The sequence below is a fragment of the Mobula hypostoma genome, chromosome 11, assembly GCF_963921235.1.
Source record: "Mobula hypostoma chromosome 11, sMobHyp1.1, whole genome shotgun sequence".
Lineage (NCBI taxonomy): Eukaryota > Metazoa > Chordata > Chondrichthyes > Myliobatiformes > Myliobatidae > Mobula > Mobula hypostoma.
Genome location: NC_086107.1, coordinates 113,243,328 through 113,270,242, shown reverse-complemented (window position 1 = coordinate 113,270,242; position 26,915 = coordinate 113,243,328). Strand labels below are relative to the sequence as shown.

Sequence of the window (26,915 nt, the reverse complement as noted above, 5' to 3'; positions counted from 1 at the left end):
GGTCACCATACCTTCCAGTGGATGTGAAAGATCGTGCAGAGGCAAAGCTGGTAAAATCTCTCCAGTGCCTCGAGTTACCTGCTGTAGGCAGTCTAACTAAGTCAAAGTAAGTTTATTATCAAGTGCGTATATGCCACCGTGTACTACACTGATTCATTTTCTTACAGGCATTTACAAGAAAATACAATAGGATTTATGAAAGCTATATATAAACAAAGACAGACAAACAACCAATGTATAAAAGAAGATAAAATAAATTTAAATAAATAAATAGTAAAATCACTGGTGCATTTAGACGATTTAAAAGCACATTTCTGAAAGGGAAATTACAAGCTGCATATTTTACAACAGACTCAAAGGCATATAGAGGTGCAGGGATCAAAAACCCAAGAATTTTATGCCGAACTGAAACTTTAGTCTTCAACCAGACTTCCCTCAATTGGCCAAGGTTACTGAATGCAATGGCAAACATCGTCATTGGTATCTGTTGTCAGTGAGTAGTGGCTTCTGAGATCTGGGATGTGGTCTACATTTTCCAGGGCTACATCGCTGTGGGCAGCAGTTTTGTACAGTGGGAGCAGGCTAGTAGAGGACTTTGTCTTGTAGACTTGGAGTTCAGGCCAGTCAAAGTTCAAAGTAACTTTTATTATCAAAGTACATATATGTCACCACACAGAACCTTGAGGTTCATTTTCCCCTGGGCATAACTCAACACATCTATAGAATAGTAACTATAACAGAATCAAAGAATGATCAACCAGAGTGCAGAAACAACAAACTGTATATATACAAAAAGAAGAAACAATAATAGTAAATAAAGAAGCCATAAATATCGAGAGCATGGGTTGAAGAGTCCCTGAAAGTGAGCCCATAGGTTGTGGGAACAGTTCAGTGATGGGGCGAGTGAAGTTATCCACACTGGTTCAGGAGCCTGATGGTTGAAGGGTAATAACTGTTCCTGAACCCGGTCGTGTGAGTCCTGAGGGTCTTGTACTTTCTACCTGGTAGCAGCTGCATGTGGTGGGGGTCCCTGATGATGTATTCTGCTTTCCTACGACAGCATTTCATGTAGATGTGCTCAGTGGCTCGGAGGGCTTAACCTGGGATGGACTGGGCTGTATCCACTACTCTTTGTAGGATTTTCCATTGAGGGGCATTGGTGTTTCCATACCAGGCCGTGATGCAGCCTAACAGCATACTCTCCACCACACATCTACAGAAGTCTGTCAAAGTTTTAGGTGTCGTGCCGATCCTCCGCAGACTCCTAAGGAAGTAGAGGCATTGCCGTGCTTCCTTCATAATTGCACTTACGTGCTGGGCACAGGACAGGGCCTCTGAAACAGTAACACCCAGGAATTTCAAGTTGCTAACCCTCTCCCCCTGTCATCCTCCGAAGAGGACTGGCTCAAGGACCTCTGGTTTTCCGTCTCCTGGATTCAATAATCAGCACCTTGACATTGAGAGAGAGGTTGTTGCTGAGGCAGCACTCAGCCAGATTTCCACCCCCCGCCCCCAACGCTGATTTGTCACCACCTCCGATTTGGCCGACAACAGTGGCGTCCTCAGCAAATGTGAGTAAGGCAGGGCAGCTGTGCCTGGCCACACAGTCGTAAGTGTACAGCCAGTAGAGCAGGGGGCTAAGCACACAGGCCTGTGGTGCTCCTGACAGAGATCGTAGAGATCGTAGGTCGCCAATCCGAACTGACTGAGGAAATCGAGGATCCGAGTTCCCCAGGAGGTATTGAGGCCAGGGCCTTGGAAGTATTGATTAGTTTTCGGGGGATGATGGTATTGAATACTTAGCTGTAGTCGAAAAAGAACATCCTGATGTATCCACCTTTGCTGTATGAAAGAACCTACACCAACATGAACCCAATGCTGCCCTTTAAACGGGCAGTGGCAGTGCCCATGATACTACCACCTGGTGGCGGTGATGATCATCTCTTCCATAACATGTCCAGTCTCACTATATTAAGCAATTTAGCGCATATTTATTTATTTATTGTGCAATTTTTTTTCTGTATCACAGGAAGTTGTGGAAATGTAATGTGATTTTGACAATAGCCCAATAAAATGAATGTGAAAACAAATAAAGATTCATTTTGCGGAATGTACAGGGACAGCGATTGCAGAAAGTCTGTGACAAACAACATACTGAGGTGGGCGGGGGGAGAGAGAATGAGTATGTGAGAAAATATGTATGAAAAGAACATATGGGGAGGAGTGTGTATGTGTGCGGTATGGTGTTAACTGTCTGGGATATGTTATTATCTGCTAGGAAGCGGGGTGGGTTTCAATAACAACTACCCAGCCAACAAGGATATGATGGGCCGAATGGCCTCCTTCTATGCCGTGAGTTCTACGGCTGGATTTTGTGTCGCTGCATTGAAACCTCGTTGCACTAATGTTAAATCAGCTCCTGATTGAAACCTCGGATTTGAGCGTGTGGAATGGTACAGCCAGCGGGGTTCAATCTAGACTAGGACTAGAGGACACAGGTTAAAGGTGAAAGGTGAAGTATTTAAGGGGCATCTGGGGGAAACTTCGTGGTGCAAGCTGTCAATGGAATTGAACTGACCGTAAACTTGGAACGGAGCTCACAACACCACCGCCGTACGCAGCACCGTTTGAGTGGTGCATGGGAGTTTAGGATCGGTACACAGACGGGAAGGGTTTGGAGGGATATGGTCTGGGTGCATATATATAGAAACATAGAAACATAGAAAATAAGTGCAGGAGTAGGCCATTCGGCCCTTCGAGCCTGCACCGCCATTTATTATGATCATGGCTGATCATCCAACTCAGAACCCCGCCCCAGCCTTCCCTCCATACCCCCTGACCCCCGTAGCCACAAGGGCCATATCTAACTCCCTCTTAAATATAGCCAATGAACTGGCCTCAACTGTTTCCTGTGGCAGAGAATTCCACAGATTCACCACTCTCTGTGTGAAGAAGTTTTTCCTAATCTCGGTCCTAAAGGGCTTCCCCTCTATCCTCAAACTGTGACCCCTCGTTCTGGACTTCCCCAACATCGGGAACAATCTTCCTGCATCTAGCCTGTCCAATCCCTTTAGGATCTTATATGTTTCAATCAGATCCCCCCTCAATCTTCTAAATTCCAACGAGTACAAGCCTAGTTCATCCAGTCTTTCTTCATATGAAAGTCCTGCCATCCCAGGAATCAATCTGGTGAACCTTCTTTGTACTCCCTCTATGGCAAAGATGTCTTTCCTCAGATTAGGGGACCAAAACTGCACACAATACTCCAGGTGTGGTCTCACCAAGGCCTTGTACAACTGCAGTAGTACCTCCCTGCTCCTGTACTCGAATCCTCTCGCTATAAATGCCAGCATACCATTCGCCTTTTTCACCGCCTGCTGTACCTGCATGCCCACTTTCAATGACTGGTGTATAATGACACCCAGGTCTCGTTGCACCTCCCCTTTTCCTAATCGGCCACCATTCAGATAATAATCTGTTTTCCTATTTTTGCCACCAAAGTGGATAACTTCACATTTATCCACATTAAATTGCATCTGCCATGAATTTGCCCACTCACCCAACCTATCCAAGTCACCCTGCATCCTCTTAGCATCCTCCTCACTGCTAACACTGCCGCCCAGCTTCGTGTCATCCGCAAACTTGGAGATGCTGCATTTAATTCCCTCATCCAAGTCATTAATATATATTGTAAACAACTGGGGTCCCAGCACTGAGCCTTGCAGTACCCCACTCGTCACCGCCTGCCATTCTGAAAAGGTCCCGTTTATTCCCACTCTTTGCTTCCTGTCTGCTAACCAATTCTCCACCCACACCAATACCTTACCCCCAATACCGTGTGCTTTAAGTTTGCACACTAATCTCCTGTGTGGGACCTTGTCAAAAGCCTTTTGAAAATCCAAATATACCACATCCACTGGTTCTCCCCTATCCACTCTACTAGTTACATCCTCAAAAATTCTATGAGATTCGTCAGACATGATTTTCCTTTCACAAATCCATGCTGACTTTGTCCGATCATTTCTCCGCTTTCCAAATGTGCTGTTATCACATCCTTGATAACTGACTCCAGCAGTTTCCCCACCACCGGCGTTGGGCTAACCGGTCTATAATTCCCCGGTTTCTCTCTCCCTCCTTTTTTAAAAATTGGGGTTACATTAGCCACCCTCCAATCCTCAGGAACTAGTCCAGAATCTAACGAGTTTTGAAAAATTATCACTAATGCATCCACTATTTCTTGGGCTACTTCCTTAAGCACTCTAGGATGCAAACCATCTGGCCCTGGGGATTTATCTGCCTTCAATCCCTTCAATTTACCTAACACCACTTCCCTACTAACATGTATTTCACTCAGTTCCTCCATCTCACTGGACCCTCTGTCCCTTACTATTTCTGGAAGATTATTTATGTCCTCCTTAGTGAAGACAGAACCAAAGTAATTATTCAATTGGTCTGCCATGTCCTTGCTCCCCATAATCAATTCACCTGTTTCTGTCTGCAGGGGACCTACATTTGTCTTTACCAGTCTTTTCCTTTTTACATATCTATAAAAGCTTTTACAATCCGTTTTTATGTTCTCTGCCAGTTTTCTCTCATAATCTTTTTTCCCCTTCCTAATTAAGCCCTTTGTCCTCCTCTGCTGAACTCTGAATTTCTCCCAGTCCTCAGGTGAGCCACTTTCTCTGGCTAATTTGTATGCTACTTCTTTGGAATTGATACTATCCCTAATTTCTCTTGTCAGCCACGGGTGCACTACCTTCCTTGATTTATTCTTTTGCCAAACTGGGATGAACAATTGTTGTAGTTCATCCATGCAACCTATAAATGCTTGCCATTGCATATCCACCGTCAATCCTTTAAGTGTCATTTGCCAGTCTATCTTAGCTAATTCACGTCTCATACCTTCAAAGTTACCCCTCTTTAAGTTCAGAACCTTTGTTTCTGAATTAACTATGTCACTCTCCATCTTAATGAAGAATTCCACCATATTATGGTCACTCTTACCCAAGGGGCCTCTCACGACAAGATCGCTAATTAACCCTTCCTCATTGCTCAAAACCCAATCCAGAATAGCCTGCTCTCTAGTATATGTGTGTGTACTAATAGTTAAATTAAAAGAAGTGATGCAAAATCAGAAATTTTTTTTTAAAAATAGACCATAGACCAATACAGTTTGGTACCAGCAGCGTCACAGGAGTTGCCAGTTATCATTGAACTCAGTGCAGGACTGCCTTAGGGATTCCAGCTCCAGATTGAGTTCAAGAATAGAGAGGTCATGTTGCAACTCTACAAATTTCTGATGAGACCACGCTTAAAGAGTATTGTGTTCAGTTCTGGTCACCTCATTATAGGAAGGATGTGGAAGCTATGGAGAGGGTGCAGGATTTACCAGGATGTTGCCTGGATTGGAAAACAAGTATTATGAGGCAAGGTTAGCAGAGCTGGGACTTCTCTCTTTGGAGCATAGAAGGATGAGAGGGGACTTGATCGAGGTCCACAAGATTATGAGAGGCATAGATAGGGTGGATAGCCAGTACCTGTTCCCCAGAGCACGAACAGCAAACACCAGAGGGCATATGTACAAAGTTAAGGGAGGGAGGTTTAGGGGAGACATCAGGGGTAAGTTTTTTAGACAGAGGGTTGTGGGTGCCAGGAATGACTTGCCAGGGATGGTGATGGAGGCTAAACATTGGGGGTATTTAAGAGCCTCTTGGACTGGCACAAGAATGAAAGAAAAATAGACGGTTCCGGGATCGTGTGGGTTTAGTACGTTTTTTTAATGGAATATATGGGTCAGCACAACATCGAGGGCCCAAGGGCCTGTACTGTGCTGTAGTATTCTAGTGTCCAGTGTCTAGAAGCCCATGAGTTGACCTCAGGACCGCTACCCACCCTCCATCCCTCGCCTCATCGCCACAAGGTCTGCCTGCAGCTCTTTCAGCAGCTTCTCCCCGATTCCAGCAGCGGTGACACATGCTGAGGGAGGATTTAACGGAGGAGAGACAATGAAACGAAGCAGTACTGGTGTCTCGATTCCTTTAAAACCCATTGCGCCCAGTTCATGTTTTAATCAAAATAAATGTTCAAAACGTAGGAGAAAACTTTGCAATATTTCAATTCCACTGCAGTTCTGAGTTCTGCGGCAGTGCTGAAAATTCAGCAAGTTTCCCAGCAAAAAGAGCCACTTTTAGAAACATCTCGCTGCGGTCTGCGGGGCGGAAAAGGACCTTACTTCCGTCCGCTGACCCGCAGCATGATCGACAGCGCAACACAGCCAATGGAGGCGCGGCTTTGCGCGTAGATAGCCATTGGGAGAGGGGAGGGCGGAAGCAAACCGGAGCTACCGGCTTTTCCTTAAAGGGGCCACGGCCTTTACTACTCATTAAACGGAAAAGGCGGGATTGCATCCGGGCTGTTGGCGCGGAGCGGCCGCCGGTGTGAGAAGGGACTGTCCTCGGCTGCATTCGGCATTTTGCAAAGGCTTTGGTTTGCATTCGAGGTGAGGCTAGTGAACAGGAGGAGAATAAATTTCTAACCGTCCACATACCCAAAGCCCCAGAATGCAGCGCAGTATCCCAGTAACTTGATCCACCGATTCCCCAGTCCTCCACCCCAAATTCCTGTCACCCCTCACTGGCCTATACCCCTCCCCTACACCCCTCCCCGTCCCCATCACCCCCCTACACCCCTCCCCCCGTCACCCCCTCCCCCCGTCACCCCCTCCCCCCTACACCCCTCCCCGTCCCCATCACCCCCCTACACCCCTCCCCTACACCCGTCCCCCCGTCACCCCTCCCCGTCCCCATCACCCCCCTACACCCCTCCCCCGTCACCCCCTCCCCCCTACACCCCTCCCCGTCCCCATCACCCCCCTACACCCCTCCCCCTACACCCGTCCCCCCGTCACCCCTCCCCGTCCCCATCACCCCCCTACACCCCTCCCCCCTACACCCCTTCCCGTCCCCATCACCCCCCTACACCCGTCACCCCCTACACCCCTCCCCGTCACCCCCTCCCCGTCCCCATCACCCCCCTCCCCGTCACCCCCTCCCCGTCCCCATCACCCACCTACACCCCTACCCCCGTCACCCCCCTACACCCCTCCCACCTGCACCCCTCCCCCCTACACCCCTCCCCGTCCCCATCACCCCCCTACACCCCTCCCCCTACCCCCTACACCCCTCCCCTACCCATCACCCCCCTACACCCCTCCCTTTCACCCCCTCCCCCTACACCCCTCCCCGTCCCCATCACCCCCCTACACCCCTACCCCCTACACCCCTCCCCGTCCCCATCACCCCCTATACCCCTCCCCCCTACACCCCCTCCCCCCGTCACCCCCTCCCCCCTACACCCCTCTCCCGTCACCCCCTCCCCCCTACACCCCTCCCCGTCCCCATCACCCCCCTACACCCCTCCCCTACACCCGTCCCCCCGTCACCCCTCCCCGTCCCCATCACCCCCCTACACCCCTCCCCCGTCACCCCCTCCCCCCTACACCCCTCCCCGTCCCCATCACCCCCCTACACCCCTCCCCCTACACCCGTCCCCCCGTCACCCCTCCCCGTCCCCATCACCCCCCTACACCCCTCCCCCCTACACCCCTTCCCGTCCCCATCACCCCCCTACACCCGTCACCCCCTACACCCCTCCCCGTCACCCCCTCCCCGTCCCCATCACCCCCCTCCCCGTCACCCCCTCCCCGTCCCCATCACCCACCTACACCCCTACCCCCGTCACCCCCCTACACCCCTCCCACCTGCACCCCTCCCCCCTACACCCCTCCCCGTCCCCATCACCCCCCTACACCCCTCCCCCTACCCCCTACACCCCTCCCCTACCCATCACCCCCCTACACCCCTCCCTTTCACCCCCTCCCCCTACACCCCTCCCCGTCCCCATCACCCCCCTACACCCCTACCCCCTACACCCCTCCCCGTCCCCATCACCCCCTATACCCCTCCCCCCTACACCCCCTCCCCCCGTCACCCCCTCCCCCCTACACCCCTCTCCCGTCACCCCCTCCCCCCTACACCCCTCCCCCGTCACCCCCTCCCCATCCCCATCACCCCCTACACCCCCCCCGTCACCCCTACACCCCTCCCTGTCCCCATCACCCCCTATACCCCTCCCCCGTCATCCCCTACACCCCTCCCCGTCCCCATCACCCCCCTACACCCCTCCCCCGTCACCCCCTCCCCCCTACACCCCTCCCGTCCCCATCACCCCCCTACACCCCTCCCCCCTACACCCATCCCCCGTCCCCATCACCCCCCTACACCCCTCCCCCCGTCACCCCCTCCCCCTACACCCCTCCCCGTCCCCATCACCCCCCTACACCCCTCACCCCCTACACCCCTCCCCGTCCCCATAACCCCCCATACCCCTCCCCCGTCACCCCCTCCCCCCCTACACCCCTCCCCGTCCCCATCACCCCCTATACCACTCCCCCCGTCACCCCCTCCCCCCTACACCCCTCCCCCGTCACCCCTTCCCCCTCCCCTCCACCCCTTCCCCATCATCCCCCTACACCCCTCCCCGTCCCCATCACCCCCATACACCCCTCCCCGTCCCCATCAACACTCCTACACCCCTCCCCGTCCCCATCACCCCCCTACACCCCTCCCTGTCCCCATCACCCCCTACACACCAACCCGTCCCCGTCACCCCCCTCCCCTTCCCCGTCCCCATCACCCCCCTACACCCCTCCCCGTCCCCATCACCCCCCTACACCCCTCCCCCTACACCCGTCCCCCCATCACCCCTCCCCGTCCCCATCACCCCCCTACACCCCTCCCCCGTCACCCCTCCCCCCTAACCCCTCCCCGTCCCATCACCCCCCTACACCCCTCCCCCATCACCCCCTCCCCCCTACACACCTCCCTGTCCCCATCACCCCCTATACCCCTCCCCCGTCACCCCCTCCCCCCTACACCCCTCCCCGACCCATCACCCCCTACACCCCTCCCCCCTACACCCCCTCCCCTGTCACCCCCTCCCCGTCCCCATCACCCCCCTACACCCCTCCCCCCTACACCCGTCCCCCCCGTCACCCCTCCCCGTCCCCATCAACCCCCTACACCCCTCCCCCGTCACCCCCTCCCCCTACACCCCTTCCCGTCCCCATCACCCCCCTACACCCGTCACCCCCTACACCCCTCCCCGTCACCCCCTCCCCGTCCCCATCACCCACCTACACCCCTACCCCCGTCACCCCTTCCCCCCTCCCCGTCCCCATCACCCCCCTACACCCCTCCCACCTGCACCCCTCCCCCCTACACCCCTCCCCGTCCCCATCACCCCCCTACACCCCTCCCCCTACACCCCTACCCCCTACACCCCTCCCCCTACCCATCACCCCCCTACACCCCTACCCCCTACACCCCTCCCCGTCCCCATCACCCCCCTACACCCCTACCCCCTACACCCCTCCCCGTCCCCATCACCCCCCTATACCCCTCCCCCCTACACCCCCTCCCCCCGTCACCCCCTCCCCCCTACACCCCTCTCCCGTCACCCCCTCCCCGTCACCCCCTCCCCGTCCCCATCACCCCCTACACCCCTCCCCCCGTCACCCCCTACACCCCTCCCTGTCCCCATCACCCCCTATACCCCTCCCCCCGTCATCCCCTACACCCCGTCCCCATCACCCCTACACCCCTCCCCCGTCCCCATCACCCCCCTACACCCCTCCCCCGTCACCCCCTCCCCCCTACACCCCTCCCCGTCCCCATCACCCCCCTACACCCCTCCCCCCTACACCCATCCCCCGTCCCCATCACCCCCCTACACCCCTCCCCCCGTCACCCCCTCCCCCCCTACACCCCTCCCCGTCCCCATCACCCCCCTACACCCCTCACCCCCTACACCCCTCCCCGTCCCCATAACCCCCCTATACCCCTCCCCCGTCACCACCTCCCCCCCTACACCCCTCCCCGTCCCCATCACCCCCCTATACCACTCCCCCCCGTCACCCCCTCCCCCCCTACACCCCTCCCCCGTCACCCCTTCCCCCCTCCCCTCCACCCCTTCCCCATCATCCCCCTACACCCCTCCCCGTCCCCATCACCCCCATACACCCCTCCCCGTCCCCATCAACACTCCTACACCCCTCCCAGTCCCCATCACCCCCCTACACCCCTCCCTGTCCCCATCACCCCCTACACACCAACCCGTCCTCGTCACCCCCCTCCCCTTCCCCGTCCCCATCACCCCCCTACACCCCTCCCCGTCCCCATCACCCCCCTACACCCCTCCCCCGTCACCCCCTCCCCCCTACACCCCTCCCCGTCCCCATCACCCCCCTACACCCCTCCCCCCATCACCCCCTACACCCCTCCCCGTCTCCATCACCCCCTATACCCCTCCCCCGTCACCCCTTCCCCCCTACACCCCTCCCCCCTACACCCCCTCCCCTGTCACCCCCTCCCCGTCCCCATCACCCCCCTACACCCCTCCCCCTACACCCCTTCCCCCCTACACCCCTCCCCGGTCACCTCCTCCCCGTCCCCATCACCCCCCTACACCCCTCCCCGTCCCCATCACCACCCTACACCCCTCCCCTACACCCGTCCCCCCGTCACCCCTCCCTGTCCCCATCACCCCCCTACACCCCTCCCCCTACCCCTGTCCCCCCGTCACCCCTCCCTGTCCCCATCACCCCCTACACCCCTCCCCTACACCCCTCCCCGTCCCCATCACCCCCCTACACCCCTCCCCGACCCATCACCCCCTACACCCCTCCCCCCTACACCCCCTCCCCGTCCCCATCACCCCCCTACACCCGTCCCCCCGTCACCCCCTCCCCGTCCCCATCACCCCCCTACACCCCTCCCCGTCCCCATCACCCCCCTACACCCCTCCCCCTACCCATCACCCCCTACACCCCTCCCCCGTCACCCCCTCCCCCCTACACCCCTCCCCGTCCCCATCTCCCCCCTACACCCCTCCCCCTACACCCCTCCCCATCCCCATCACCCCCCATACCCCTCCCCCCTACACCCCTCCCCCCGTCACCCCCTACACCCCTCCCTGTCCCCATCACCCCCTATGCCCCTCCCCCCGTCACCCCCTACACCTCTCCCCGTCCCCATCACCCCCCTACACCCCTCCCCCGTCACCCCCTCCCCCCTACACCCCTCCCCATCCCCATCACCCCCCTACACCCCTCCCCCGTCACCCCCTCCCCCCCTACACCCCTCCCCGTCCCCATCACCCCCCTACACCCCTCCCCCCTGCACCCATCCCCCGTCCCCATCACCCCCCTACACCCCTCCCCCCGTCACCCCCTCCCCCCTACACCCCTCCCCGTCCCCATCACCCCCCTACACCCCTCCCCCTGTCACCCCCTACACCCCTCCCCGTCCCCATAACCCCCCTATACCCCTCCCCCATCACTCCCTCCCCCCTACACCCCTCCCCGTCCCTATCACCCCCTATACCCCTCCCCCCATCACCCCCTCCCCCCTACACCCCTCCCCCATCACCCCTTCCCCACTCCCCTCCTCCCCTTCCCCATCATCCCCCTACACCCCTCCCCGTCCCCATCACCCCCATACACCCCTCCCCCCGTCACCCCCTCCCCCCTACACCCCTCCCCGTCCCCATCACCCCCCTACACCCCTCCCCCTGTCACCCCCTACACCCCTCCCCATCCCCATAACCCCCCTATACCCCTCCCCCCATCACTCCCTCCCCCCTACACCCCTCCCCGTCCCTATCACCCCCCTATACCCCTCCCCCATCACCCCCTCCCCCCTACACCCCTCCCCCGTCACCCCTTCCCCACTCCCCTCCTCCCCTTCCCCATTATCCCCCTACACCCCTCCCCGTCCCCATCACCCCCATACACCCCTCCCCGTCCCCATCAACACTCCTACACCCCTCCCCGTCCCCATCACCCCCCTACACCCCTCCCTGTCCCCATCACCCCCTACACACCAACCCGTCCCCATCACCCCCCCGTCACCCCCCTCCCCTTCCCCGTCCCCATCACCCCCCTACACCCCTCCCCGTCCCCAGCAACACCCCTACACCCCTCCCCGTCCCCATCACCCCCTATACCCCTCCCCATCTCCATCATCCCCTACACACCTCCCCGTCACCCCCTACACCCCTCCCCATCCCCATCACCCCCCTACACCCCTCCCCCATCACCCCCTACACCCCTCCCCGTCCCCATCACCGCCCTACACCCCTCCCCGTCCCCATCATCCCCTACACCCCTCCCCATCCCCATCACCCCCCTAGCCCCTCCCCATCTCCGTCAACCCCCTACACCCCTCCCCATCACCCCTCACTCCCCTATACCCCTCCCCGTCTCCGTCACCCCTACACCCCTCCCCATCACCCCTCATTCCCCTATACCCCTCCTCAACTCTGTCACCCCTCACTCCCCTATACTCCTCAACTCCGTCACCTCCTACACCCCTCCCGGTCTCCATTACCCCCTCACTCCCCTACACCCCTCCCCGTCTCCGTCTCCCCTCAACTCCCCTACACCCCTCCTCATCTCCATCACCCCTCAACTCCCCTACACCCGCCCCTGTCTCCTTCATCCCCTCCCCAACCCTATTACCCCCTAAATCCCTCCCCGTCACTCCCCTACACCCCTCCCCGTCCCCATCACCCCCCTACACCCCTCCCCGTCTCCGTCACCCCTACACCCCTCCCCATCACCCCTCACTCCCCTATACCCCTCCTCAACTCTGTCACCCCTCACTCCCCTATACTCCCCCTCAACTCCATCACCCCCTACACCCCTCCCGGTCTCCATCACCCCCTCACTCCCCTCCATCCCTCCCTGTCTCCGTCTCCCCTCAACTCCCCTACACCCCTCCCCGTCCCCATCACCCCCTTACACCCCTCCCCGTCTCCATCACCTCCCATCACCCCTCACTCCCCTACACCCCTCCCCGTCTCCATCACCCCCTCACTGGCCTATACCTCTCCCCGTCTACATCACCCATTCCCTCCCTTACACCCCTCCCCGTCTCCATCACCCCTCACTCCCCTATACCCCTCCTCAACTCTGTCACCCCTTACTCCCCTATACTCCTCCCCGTCTCCATCACCCCTCAGTCCCCTATACTCCTCTTCAACTCCATCACCCCCTACACCCCTCCCCGTCTCCATCACCCTTCAACTCCCCTACACCAGCCCCCGTCTCCATTATCCCCTCCCCAACCCAATTACTCCCCTAAATCCCTCCCCGTCACTCCCCTACACCCCTCCCCATCTCCATTACCCCTCACCCCCCCATACCCCTCCCCATCTCCATCACCCCTCCCTCCCTTACATCCCTCCCCATCTCTGTCACCCCCTACACCCCTCCCCGTCGCTCTCACCCCCCCTACACCCCTCCCCGTCTCTGTCACCCCCCCACACCCCTCCCCGTCTCCGTCACCCCTCACTCCTCTACACCCCTCCCTGTCCCTATCACCCCTCCCTCCCTTACACCCCTCCTCGTCTCCAACACCCATCACCCCCTACACCTCTTCCCATCTCCACCACTCCCACCCTCCCTTACACTCCTCCTCGTCTCAGCCACCCCTCCCTCCCTTACGCCCCTCCCCGTCTCCGTCCACCCATCCCTGTCTCCATCACCCCTCCCTTACGCCCCACTCCATCTCTGTCACCTCCTCCCCAGCCTACATCCTTCCCCAGTGGCCACACATTTTAATTCCACGTCCCATTCCCATTCTGACATGTCTATCCACGGCCTCCTCTACTGTAAAGATGAAGCCACACTCAGGTTGGAGGAACAACACCTTATATTCCGTCTGGGTAGCCTCCAACCTGATGGCATGAACATTGACTTCTCGAACTTCCGCTAATGCCCCACCTCCCCCTCGTACCCCATCTGTTACTCATTTTTATGCACACATTCTTTCTCTCACTCTCCTTTTTCTCCCTTTGTCCATCTGAATATACCTCTTGCCCATCCTCTGGGTCACCCCCTCCCGTCTTTCTTCCCGGACCTCCTGTCCCATGATCCTCTCGTATCCCCTTTTGCCAATCACCTGTCCAGCTCTCGGCTCCATCCCTCCCCCTCCTGTCTTCTCCTATCATTTTGCATCTCCCCCTCCCCCTCCAACTTTCAAATCCCTTACTCACTCTTCCTTCAGTTAGTCCTGACGAAGGGTCTCGGCCCGAAACGTCGACTGCGCCTCTTCCTATAGATGCTGCCTGGCCTGCTGCGTTCACCGGCAACTTTGATGTGTGTTGCTTCCCCATTTCCATTTCTTTTGTCAATGAGACTCTCTCTCTTCCTGTGACCAATCTCTCTGATCCCTCCCTTGCCTCTCCCTATCCCTGTGGAACACCCCCCTGCCACCTGCTCTCAGTTCACGCTCACACCCTCTTGCACAGGAGCAAAGTTGGGGGAGGGCAGTCATTTCTTCGTTGTCTCCCGATCTCTCTGAATCCCCTCCCTATGTGTCTCAACTACCCCCTCCCCATCACTCAGAACCCCTGTCATCCAGTGACCCTCTGTCCTTGGGAACGCTGTCGAGTGAGCACGGACATTTCTACCATGCCTTCTCTCTAACCCCCACTTCCCTGTCGCTCTGTGTCCCACACTCCTTTCTGACACCCCACCACCCACCACTCTCAGTCAGCACTCTATCCTCCTCCTCGGGAACGATGGTATGCGAACCCAGACATTTCTACAATGTCTGTCTACCCGCTGACCGCTCCCCCTGTCTTCCTGAGCCCTCTACCCCTCTCTGATACCCCACTTCCCACCACTCTCTGTCCTCTCCCTCAGGAGCAATGGTGGGCGAACGCGGACATTTCTACGGCGTCTACCTTCTGCTGTGCAGAAACCCCAAGTTCCAGGGCCGCGTCTACATCGGGTTCACGGTGAACCCACAGAGGAGGGTCAGGCAGCACAACGCGGGCAAGCGCCACGGAGGGGCCTGGCGCACCAGTGGCAGGGGACCCTGGTGAGCATTACCCTCCCTGCTGGCTGATGATTGTGGGTGCTGGGGTGCTGCCGGAACCCAGTGAATCCACGAACCCAGGGGTCTCAATGTAGAACACACAATGTAGATTAGATAATCCGGGGGGTTGGAGTTTATATTTAGTAAAACAGGTCCCTGGGAGTGAGTTGCAGGCTGGAATCTAATCCAGGACTTCAGTGGTTTATGTACATAATAACAGATCCATAAGAGATTGGAGCATATCAGGCCATTCGGCCCATTGAGTCTACTGCCATTCCATCATGGCTGATTTATTATCCCTCTCAACCCCATTCTCCTGCCTCCTCCCTGTAATCCTTGATGTCTTGCCTATCAAGAACCTATCAACCTCCGCTTTAAAATATGCTCAATGAGTTAGCCACCACTGTCATCTGTAACAATTCACCAACGTTTCGGGCCAAGACCTTTCTTCAGAATTGACGGTTCTCGGCCCAGAACCTCGACTGTTTATTCAGGCCTGACCTGCTGAGTTCCTCCAGCATTTTGTGTGTGCTACTTTCAATATTCGACCGATTTCAGTGAGATTTCCCCCCTCATTCTTCCAAACTCCAGCAAGCTGAGGCCTAGAGTCATCAGACCCTTTCATTCATGGGATCATTCTTGTGAATCTGCACTGGACAATCTCCTATACCAGCACATCTTGGATAAGGGGCCTAAAATGCTCCAAGAGCAGTCCACCCAATGCCTTGTAAAGCTACGCATTTCAGCCTTGCTTTTATAACCTCATCCTCTTGCAATGAATGCTAACCTTGTATTTACCTTCCTTACCACCGACTCAACCTGATTTTTGAATCTTCTCGCTGTTTAGAAAATAGTCTACGCTGGAAATAATGCGTGAGATGTGGACGATGGTTGGGTTCAGCTGTTCTCCGATCTTGGCAATTTACTTGCAAACGCTTCATCGCCGTGTGAGGAGACATTGTCAGTGCGCTTGTGATTATGTTGTGTTCCCCGAACGCCTGGCATTTCCCTTGGTTTTCCACGAACAATTCTATAAAGGAACACATAGATCTCGATCCTATTTATGAGCCGATGCGGGCAAGATTCCAGAGCACAACAAACAAAGTTCGCCACACAGGCAACCAGTGACGGGATTTCTTCCCCATGTCACAGTTTCTGTAACGACAACCAATCAGCTGATTGAAAAGTACGTAAAGGCCAGGCGTTCAGACCGCACCCCACAATCACCAGCGCGCTGCTAATGTGTCCTCGCATGGTCACTAAACGTTTGCAAATGGATTGCCAAGATCAGAGAACAACTCAGGCCAGCCAATAGTCCACACCTTTATTCCTTCTACCAAAGTGCAAGACCACACACTTCCTTCCACTGTCTTCCATCTGCCACTTCTCTGCCCATTTTCTCATTCTCCCGATCTAAGTCCTTCTGCAGACATTGCTTCCTCAACGATACCTGCACCTCCACCTATTTTAGTATCATCTGCAAGCTTGGATTCAAGGCTTTCAATTCTGTCATTGAAATGTTGAAATATAATGTGAAAAGAAGTGGAACATCCCCTAATCTGAGGAAAGACATCCTTGCCATAGAGGGAGTACAAAGAAGGTTCACCAGATTGATTCCTGGGATGGCAGGACTTTCATATGATGAAAGACTGGATGAACTGGGCTTGTACTCGTTGGAATTTAGAAGATTGAGGGGGGATCTGATTGAAACGTATAAAATCCTAAAGGGATTGGACAGGCTAGATGCAGGAAGATTGTTCCCGATGTTGGGGAAGTCCAGAACGAGGGGTCACAGTTTGAGGATAAAGGGGAAGCCTTTTAGGACCGAGATTAGGAAAAACTTCTTCACACAGAGAGTGGTGAATCTGTGGAATTCTCTGCCACAGGAAACAGTTGAGGCCAGTTCATTGGCTATATTTAAGAGGGAGTTAGATATGGCCCTTGTGGCTACGGGGATCAGGGGGTATGGAGGGAAGGTTGGGGCGGGGTTCTGAGTTGGATGATCAGCCATGATCATAATAAATGGCGGTGCAGGCTCGAAGGGCCGAATGGCCTACTCCTGCACCTATTTTCTATGTTTCTATGTATCACTAATCATTAGAGCCAACCAGAGAAGGCTCCTTTTATTCCCAGTCTTTGCCTCCTGCCAACCAGCCAATGCTCTATCCATGCTTGTGTCTTTCTTGTAATACCACGGGCTCTTATCCTGTTAAGCAGCCTCATGTGCGGTATCTTGTCAAAGGCCTTGTGAAAATCCGAGTGTACAACTTCCTCTGACTCTCCTTTGTCTATCATGCTTGTTATTTCCTTAAAGAATTCCAATAGATTTTCAGGCAAAATTTCTCTCTAAGGAAACCAGGTGGACATTGGCCTGTTTTCTCGTGTGCCTCTGAGCCTCATCATTAATGGACTCCAACATCTACCTAACCACTGAAGTCAGGATAACTGGCCTATTGTTTCCTTTCTTCTGCCTCCCCTTAAGCATCTGCAATTTTCCAGTCCACAGGAGCCACTCCAGAATCTAGTGATGCTTAAAAGATCATTACTAATATCTCCACAATCCTCTCAGCTACCCCGGGAGAGGGTTACGGGGTGTGAGCTAAACCAGGGCTTCAGGGGTTTATTGTATCGAATAACAGATCCCTGGGAGTGGATTACAGGCTTGGATCTAATCCGGGAGTTTCTATACAGAATAACAGATCTCTGGGAGTGGGTTACAGGCTGGGATCTAATCCAGGGGTTCATATACAGAATAATAGATCCCTGGGAATAGGTTACAGGGTGGTATCTAATCCAGGGGTTCAGGAGTTTATATACAGAATAACAAATCCATGGGAGTGGGTTACAGGCTGGGATCTAATGCAGGGGTTCAGGGATTTATATACAGAATGACAGATTCCTGGGAGAGGGTTACAGCTCTCTTTGGTACTTGATTGGTAGTACCAATTGGTGGCGATTGGTACTTCAGCCTTTTATCGAAGGAGATTGTGTATATTGTGGGAGGGGGATTTTTTTTGTGGGGATGTTCATTGGGGGAAAGGGTATTTATTGTTTAGGGGTGGTTTATTATGGGGGTTGTATATTGCGGGAGAGAGTTTATTGAGGGGAGTTTATTGCTAGAGGTATAGTTTATTGGGGTTATTGTGGGTGGGGGTTTATTGCAGGAGGGGTGGTTTATTGAGGGTTTATTTCTGGAGGTGTAGTTTATTGGCGGGGGGTTATTGTGGGTGGGTGGTTATTATGGGAGGGATTTATTGAGGGGAGTTTATTTCCGGAGGTGTGGTTTATTGGCGGGGGGTTATTGTGGGTGGGTGGTTATTATGGGAGGGATTTATTGAGGGGAGTTTATTTCTGGAGGTGTGGTTTATTGGGGGGGTTATTGCGGGAGGGGGTGTTATTGTGGGAGGGATTTATTGAGGGGAGTTTATTTCCGGAGGTGTGGTTTATTGGGGGGGTTATTGCGGGAGGGGGTGTTATTATGGGAGGGATTTATTGAGGGGAGTTTATTTCCGGAGGTGTGGTTTATTGGGGAGGTTATTGCCGGAGGGGGTGTTATTATGGGAGGGATTTATTGAGGGGAGTTTATTTCCGGAGGTGTGGTTTATTGGGGGGGTTATTGCGGGAGGGGGTGTTATTGTGGGAGGGATTTATTGAGGGGAGTTTATTTCTGGAGGTGTGGTTTATTGGCGGGGGTTATTGTGGGTGGGGGGTTATTATGGGAGGGATTTATTGAGGGGAGTTTATTTCCGGAGGTGTGGTTTATTGGGGGGGTTATTGCGGGAGGGGGTGTTATTGTGGGAGGGATTTATTGAGGGGAGTTTATTTCTGGAGGTGTGGTTTATTGGCGGGGGTTATTGTGGGTGGGGGGTTATTATGGGAGGGATTTATTGAGGGGAGTTTATTTCCGGAGGTGTGGTTTATTGGGGGGGTTATTGCGGGAGGGGGTGTTATTGTGGGAGGGATTTATTGAGGGGAGTTTATTTCTGGAGGTGTGGTTTATTGGCGGGGGTTATTGTGGGTGGGGGGTTATTATGGGAGGGATTTATTGAGGGGAGTTTATTTCCGGAGGTGTGGTTTACTGGGGGGGTTATTGCGGGAGGGGGTGTTATTATGGGAGGGATTTATTGAGGGGAGTTTATTTCCGGAGGTGTGGTTTATTGGGGGGGTTATTGCCGGAGGGGGTGTTATTTTGGGAGTAATCTGATCTTGTTCCGTCTGTCAGGAGCCCTGGGGAGTGATGGCCCGTGGAGCATTATGCATTTTGCTCTCCCCGCGCAGGATAACTCTGACAAGGGGTGTTGGGGGGGGTGCGGTACAGGGTTTTTTTCCTGTGGCAGTGGAGGGGATGAGGGAGGCTCATTTGAACGGGTGGTGGGGAGAGAGGGCAGGGCTGATCAGACAGCGCTGTGCTCCTTGGGGTCCAGAAGAACAAAAGGCGCCTCTTTGAAAAGGGACGGAAGATTCTCATGGGGGGGGGAGGATGACGGGCAGCTGGTGGGGAGTGGAGAATAGAGGGAGACTGCCCACCTCCCCTGGCTGAGGAGCCTCCGCCCCCGCCCAGGGGCCTCGGTCTGAGAAGAAGGCAGGTCCGAAGATTGGGGGATGGGTAGGGCTTCACCTCGAGGAAGTAATGAGTCCTTGGGTTTCTCCCCCCGGACCATCACTGAGTTTGTCCCAGGGGTCCCTGGATCTGCTGGTGCTGAGGAGTGGGAATCAGCCCGTGTCTGGTTGGGGGAGGGAAGGGTGGAGAGGGGCCGAATGATCTCCTGCTGGCTCTGACTCATTTCCTCTCCCTCAGGGATATGGTGTTGATTGTCCACGGATTTCCCTCGGCAGTGGCTGCACTGAAGGTGAGGGGGGGGAGTAGGAGTGTGGGAGGAAGGGAGGGAGGGCGGAGAGCGAGGCAATGAGGGGTAGAGAAGGAAGGGAGAAAATACAGATGGGAAAAGGGGGAGAGAGAATGTGACAAGGGTGTTGGGGGAGTGAGGAAGGAGAGAGAGAACTGGAGGGAGGGAGAGTGTCGGGGGGTCACAGGGAAGATGTGAGTCAATAAGAGAGGGAGGGTAGAGGCATGTGACCATGGGGCTGATTCTCCCTCCCTTGCTGATCCTCCCCTCCCCAAGGATCCAACCCTTTCCTCTTCCCTCAACCTTTCACCTCAAATGCCACCCAACCCGACCTTGCCGACCCCTGACCTCTGACCCCACCAGCAATGCTGACCCCTGATGTGTGACCTCTCTCCCCTCCCCCCAGTTCGAGTGGTCCTGGCAGCACCCATCCAGATGCCGGCAGCTGGCGGGGGTGAGGGGCCGCAGCCGGGCGGAGGGCAGTTACCCCTTCCACCTCCGGCTGCTGTGGGAGCTACTGCGCTGCCCGCGCTGGGGGCGCTTCCCCCTCACCCTCCGCTGGATCCACCAGCAGCATCGGCAGGAGTGGCCCCCCGGCAGCGCGCCCCCGCCCCACGTGGCCCTGGCCTTCGGAGAGGTGGGGGGTGGGCCAGCTGAAGAGGGGAGCGAGACGGAGACGGGGATGGAGATGTGGACGGGGACCGGAGGAGAGTGCAGCGTGTGTGGCAAACCGCTAACGGTGAGTGACCCCCGATCGTTGGGTGTGTTTGTCAGTGTGGGTGGTGTTACATGGGGAAGCCATCGATGGGTTGTCGTTGGGAGGGGTGTGTATTCTTACGTGGGTCTTGCTGAATCGTGCTGTGAGTGTTTGCCTGTTGTAGTGTTGGTGTTGGGTGCTGAGTGGTGTTGTATTGGTGTTGGGGTGCTGTGTGGGATGGTGTTGGTGTTGGGGTGCTGAGTGGTGTTGTATTGGTGTTGGGGTGCTGTGTGGGATGGTGTTGGTGTTGGGGTGCTGTGTGGGATGGTGTTGGTGTTGGGGTGCTGTGTGGGTTGGTGTTGGGGTGCTGTGTAGGATGGTGTTGGTGTTAGGGTGCTGTGTTGGTGTTTGGGTGCTGAGTGGGATGGTGTTGCTGTTGGGACATCACTGCATGGGTGCAGACGGGGCGTCTCTGGGACTGTGCTGTTGGGGAGTTGCTTGGTGGGCTGGGCAGCTGGTCCCTGAATCCAACTGATTCCAGTTTCTTTCCCTCCCACCACCAACAGGAGGACGGGGTGCTGGTCTCGTGTGTCCACCCCTGGTGCACAGCACGATCCCACATCATCTGCCTGGCTCAGAGATTCCTGCAGGGAGACCCTGAGCAGCTGCTGCCCCTCGAGGGGGTGTGTCCAGGGTAGGCATCCACCTCGCCGTCCCACCCCACCAGGCGTCTGTCCGCCTCCCCCCACCCTGCTCACTTGTCTGCCCCTCTAACCTCTGCCCTTTGATCCCAGCTGTGGTCGGTCATTTCTTTGGGGGAACCTGATGCGACACATGAGCGAATCGCGCAAAGACAGAGGGACTGTCTGCCTCTCGGAGCCCCCTCAGCAGGTGAGTACGAGAGGAGGGGACGGGGGGGGGAAGGAGGTGGAGGGGAGCTGCCTATAGCTCTGATCCCCCCTCCTCGGGGTGTGAGTCTCCCGCTCTCCCTCTGATCATTTCCTCCCTCCCCCTTGGCACTGTAAGAGGATTTGAGGCAGAGAGCTCGATCACCCTGTGTTGTCAGCACCACCCCCTTCCTCGGACATATCAGTACTCACCCCCCTCCTTTCCTCCTCTCCCACTAGTAGATCTTCAGGCTCCTGTAACTCCCTCCTGATGGTAGTAGCGAGAGGAGAGGAGAGGAGAGCATGTCCTGGATGGTGAGGCTCCTTACTGATGGATGCCATTGAAAATGTCCCTGATGGTAGGGACGGATGTGGGGCTGACTGACTCCACTCTGGACGGTGGGGAGGGGTGTCAAGTCAAGTCACTTTTTATTGTCATTTCGACCATAACTGCTGGTACAGTACACAGTAAAAATGAGACAACGTTTTTCAGGACCATGGTGCTACATGAAACAATACAAAACACTACACCGAACTACATAAAACAACACAAAAACTACACTAGACTACAGACCTACCCAGGTTGCATAAAGTGCACAAAACAGTGCAGGCAGTACAATAAATAATAAACAAGACAATATGCACAGTAGAGGGCAGTAGGTTGGTGTCAGTCCAGGCTCTGGGTATTGAGGAGTCTGATGGCTTGGGGGAAGGAACTGTTGCACGGTCTGGTCGTGAGAGCCCGAATGCTTCGGTGCCTTTTGCCAGATGGCAGGAGGGAGAAGAGTTTGTATGAGGGGTGTGTGGGGTCCTTCATAATGCTGTCTGCTTTACGGATGCAGCGTGTGGTGTAAATGTCTGTAATGGCGGGAAGAGGAGCTGACTGTCCACTCTGCCATGTCACCTGTAGTTTACTCTTCTGCTCACTGACTCATGACCCCTCTCTCTTCCAGGGTCACTGGGCAGATCTCCTCAGTATCTGAGCCTCAGGAAGCAAAGAGACGACCTGCTGGAGGAACTCGGCTGTTCGAGTGGAGGCTGTGGGTGGGGTGTCAGGAACCGTTGATGGGTGTTGTCCAGACAGGAAGGACTGAGAGCGGGGAAAGGGGGCATTGAAGAGAAATTTCGTTTCTGTGGTCTCCTGTAGCTCTAGCAACATCTTTGAGGAAGGGTCCTCCAGTGGGAGTTGGGTCAAGGGTCTCCCATTGGGTTTTAGGTGGAGGGTCTCCCAGTGGGAGTTGGGTGGAGGGTCTCCCAGTGGGTTTTAGGTCAGGGGTCTCCCAGTGGGTTTTAGGTCAGGGGTCCCCCAGTGGGTTTTGGGTGGAGGGTCCCCCAGTGGGTTTTGGGTGGAGGGTCTCCCAGTGGGAGTTGGGTGGAGGGTCTCCCAGTGGGTTTTAGGTCAGGGGTCTCACAGTGGGAGTTGGGTGGAGGGTCTCACAGTGGGTTTTGGGTGGAGGGTCTCCCAGTGGGTTTTAGGTCAGGGGTCTCACAGTGGGAGTTGGGTGGAGGGTCTCACAGTGGGAGTTGGGTGGAGGGTCTCCCAGAGAGTTTTAGGTCAGGGGTCCCCCAGTGGGAGTTGGGTGGAGGGTCTCCCAGTGGGTTTTAGGTCAGGGGTCCCCCAGTGGGAGTTGGGTGGAGGGTCCCCCAGTGGGTTTTAGATCGAGGGTCTCACATTTGGTGTCTGAGTGTTGTGGGAGGACTGGGCCAGAGAGAGACCAGGGGTCAGTTGAGTAAAATCCCTTTGTCACTCCCTGTGCCAAACCACTCAGTGTCCAGGCCCCAGTCTGTCCCTGACCAATCCCATCAAATCACCACAGCCATCTCTGTCCCCCACACTCCTACTTTCTCCATGCCTCCTCCCTCCCATCTCTGTGTCTCTCCCATTTATACCAGAAATTCAAGTGTCGGGGCAGAAGTGAGTGCTGTTGCTATTTTTAAGAAGAAGGTGCTTGGGAAGCTGAAAGATCTGAAGGTAGATAAGTCACCTGGACCAGATGAACTACACCCCAGGGTTCTGAAAGAGGGGACTGAAGAGATTGTGGAGACATTAGTAATGAAACGTTACAATATATGGTACACTTTGGTTGTTTGTCAGTGTTTGTGTGTAGTTTTTGATTGATTCTATTGTATTTCTTTGTTCTAATGCGTATTTGTTCCCACAGGAAAATGAATCTCAGGGTGGTATATGGTGACATACACATACTTTGATAATAAAATTTACTTAACAAACTTTGATCTTTTGTGAATCTAGGATTTGGTACGGTTCCGGAGGACTAAAAATTTGTGAATGTCACTCCACTCTCTCGGAGGGAGGGAGGCAAAAGTTAGGAAATTATAAGTCAGTTAGCCTGACCTCAGTGGTTGGGAAGATGTTGTAGTTGGCTATTAAGGATGTGGTTTTGGGGTCCTTGGAGGCGCATAATAAAATAGGCACTATCAGCACGGTTTCCTTCAGGGAAACGTGATGCCTGACAAATCTCTTGGAATTCTTTGAGGGGAGTAACAGCCAAACCACATCTGCTCAACCTTCCCATCTCCTTGACAAAGGAGTCAGTGGGTTGGATTTTCAGAAGGTCCTTGACAAGGTGGCACACATGAGGCTGCTAAACAGGGTAAGAGCCCACGGTATTACTGGAAAGATACTAGAATGGATAGAAGATTGCTGATTGGCTGGAGGCAAAGAGTGCAATAAAATCAGGTTTATCATCAGCATCTTGTGCGGTGAAATTTGTGGCTTTGCAAGATGTTAAATTACAAAATAAATAAATTACAGTATATACTAAAGGAATAGCGAGGAAGTGTTTATGGATCGGTTGTCTGATGGCAGAGGGGAAGAAGCATGTTCCCTAGTCACTAATCTTCAGACTCCTGTGCGCCCTCCTGGTGGTAGCAATGAGAAGCGGAGGTGGGTGGTGTTGAGGGTGTTTACTGATGGACACCGCAGCTGCCTCTGGAAGGTGAGAGTGGTGGGGAGGGTTGTGACCATGTGGAGTAGACTGTGTCCACAGCCCTCTGCAGCCTGCCATGATCCTCCCCACCGGGGGGCGATGTACCAAATCAGAGTCCTCTCCACGGTACATCCGTAGACGTTTGCCACAGGCTTTGGTGACATGCCAAGTCTCCTCAAAAGCCTAATGAAATATGGCCACTGATGTTCCTTCTTCATAATTGCATCAGTATGTTGGGCCCCACACAGATCTTAAGAGATATTGACACACAAGAACTTGAAACTGCTCCCCCGCTTTCCACTGCTGATCCTTCTATGAGGACTCATGTGTGTTTTCTCAACTTCCCCTTCCTGAAGTCCATCATCAATTTCTTGGTCTTACTGACGATGAGTTGCTGCAAAACCACTCAAGCAGCTGATCTGTCTGGCTCCTGTACGCCCTCTCGTCACCATCTGAAATTCTGCCAACAATAGCTGTGTCATTGGTGAATCTAGAGATGACATTTGAGCTGTGCCTCGCCGCACAGTTGTGGGTGTAGAGAGAGTAGAGCAGTGGGCTAAGCATGCATCTTTGAGGTGCACTAGTGTTGATTGTCAGTGAGGAGGAGATGTTATTGACTGTGTTGCCCCGATGAGGAATTCAAGGATCCAGTTGAAGAGGGAGGTAACAGGCAGGTTTTGGAGCTTGTTGATTAGAACTGAGGGTATGATGGTGTTGAACACTGAGCTGTGATCAATAAACAGCAGCCTGACACAGGTATTGCTGTTGTCCAGGTGACCCAAGGCCAGTGAGATTACATCTGTGGTAGGCTTGGTGTGACAGCAATTTGCAGCAGTTCCCATTCCTTGCTTAGGCAGGAGTTAATTCTAGGTATGACCAATCTCTCAAAGGACTTCATCACAGTCCATGTCAGTGTATCAGTGTTCTTCTTGGGCACTGATATGATTGTTGCCCTTTTGAAGCAGGTGGGAACTTATGCCTGCAGCAGTGCGAGATTGAAGGGGCTGGAATGGAGGGGCTACTGCACAGGACCGAAAGAAGCTGCAGGAGGTTGTAAATCTAGTCCGCTCCATCCTGGGTACTAGCCAGGACACCTTCAGGGAGTGGTGTCTCAAAAAGGCAGCGTCCATTATCAAGGACCTTCATCACCCAGGGCATGCACTTTTCTCACTGTTACCATCAGGTAGGAGATACAGAAGCCCGAAGGCACACACTCAGTGATTCAGGAACAGCTTCTTCCCCTCTGACATCCGATTCCTAAATGGACGTTGAATCTTTGGACATTACCTCACTTTTTTAATATACAGTATTTCTGTTTTTGCATATTTTTTTAATCTGTTCAATATACGTAATTGATTTACTTGTTTGTTATTATTTTTATTTTATTTATTATCTTTTCTCTCTGCTAGATTATGTATTGCATTGAACTGCTGCTGCTAAGTTAACAAATTTCACGTCACATGCCGATGATAATAAACCTGATTCTGATTCTGAAAGATGTCCTTGAACACTCCTCCCAGTTGATTGGCACAGATTTTCAGTGCCCTACCAGATACAGCAACCTGGAAATAAAACTGGTCCTTTCTTGTTGACTGTTAGTAACTAGTGATATTCTGCAAGGGTTAGTGTTGGGACCACTGAACGTTTCCTATAGCAAAGGAGTCTACGACCAAAGGGCACAGCTTCAGAATAGAAGGACGTCCCTCTCCATATAACCATATAACAATTACAGCACGGAAACAGGCCATCTCGGCCCTGCTAGTCCGTGCCGAACTCTTACTCTCACCTAGACCCACCAACCTGCACTCAGCCCATAACCCTCCATTCCTACTGCACAGAGTCTTGTCATCTTCAGAAGTTTTCGGATGACTCTGCCATAGTTGGATGCATCAGCAAGGGAGATGAGGCTGAGTACAGGGCTGCGGTAGGAAACTTTGTCACATGGTGTGAGCAGAATTATCTGCAGCTTAATGTGAAAAAGACTAAGGAGCTGGTGGTAGACCTGAGGAGAGCTAAGGTACCGGTGACCCCTGTTTCCATCCAGGGGGTCAGTGTGGACATGGTGGAGGATTACAAATACCTGGGGATACGAATTGACAATAAACTGGACTGGTCAAAGAACACTGAGGCTGTCTACAAGAAGGGTCAGAGCCATCTCTATTTCCTGAGGAGACTGAGGTCCTTTAACATCTGCCGGATGATGCTGAGGATATTCTACGAGTCTGTGGTGGCCAGTGCTATCATGTTTATTGTTGTGTGCTGGGACAGCAGGCTGAGGGTAGCAGACACCAACAGAATCAACAAACTCATTCGTAAGGCCAGTGATGTTGTGGGGATGGAACTGGGCTCTCTGACGGTGGTGTCTGAAAAGAGGATGCTGTCCAAGTTGCATGCCATCTTGGACAATGTCTCCCATCCACTACATAATGTACTGGGTGGGCACAGGAGTACATTCAGCCAGAGACTCATTCCACCGAGATGCAGCACAGAGCGTCATAGGAAGTCATTCCTGCCTGTGGCCATCAAACTTTACAACTCCTCCCTTGGAGGGTCAGACACCCTGAGCCAATAGGCTGGTCCTGGACTTCTTCCCT

At 54.5% G+C, this 26,915-nt stretch overlaps 1 protein-coding gene across 1 annotated transcript; it reads left to right on the top strand.

The window, feature by feature from the left end:
- Nucleotides 1-6,388: 6,388 nt before the first annotated feature.
- slx1b (SLX1 homolog B, structure-specific endonuclease subunit) lies at nucleotides 6,389-26,454 on the top strand. Its single transcript, XM_063063409.1, has 7 exons — nucleotides 6,389-6,499; nucleotides 14,768-14,945; nucleotides 19,741-19,792; nucleotides 20,196-20,528; nucleotides 21,053-21,180; nucleotides 21,281-21,377; nucleotides 22,327-26,454. The coding sequence occupies exons 2-7, from the start codon at nucleotides 14,773-14,775 to the stop codon at nucleotides 22,354-22,356; spliced, it is 813 nt and encodes a 270-aa protein (XP_062919479.1). The 5' UTR covers nucleotides 6,389-6,499; nucleotides 14,768-14,772; the 3' UTR covers nucleotides 22,357-26,454.
- Nucleotides 26,455-26,915: the final 461 nt, after the last annotated feature.

What these genes read in the sequence shown, in the direction of transcription:
- slx1b (XM_063063409.1), top strand. Translation starts at nt 14,773, where the DNA reads ATGGTGGGCGAACGCGGACATTTCTACGGCGTCTACCTTCTGCTGTGC. An exon ending in ACCAGTGGCAGGGGACCCTG is followed by an intron (nt 14,946 to 19,740) that starts GTGAGCATTACC and finishes CCTCTCCCTCAG; the next exon opens with GGATATGGTGTTGATTGTCC. An exon ending in TGTGTGGCAAACCGCTAACG is followed by an intron (nt 20,529 to 21,052) that starts GTGAGTGACCCC and finishes CACCACCAACAG; the next exon opens with GAGGACGGGGTGCTGGTCTC.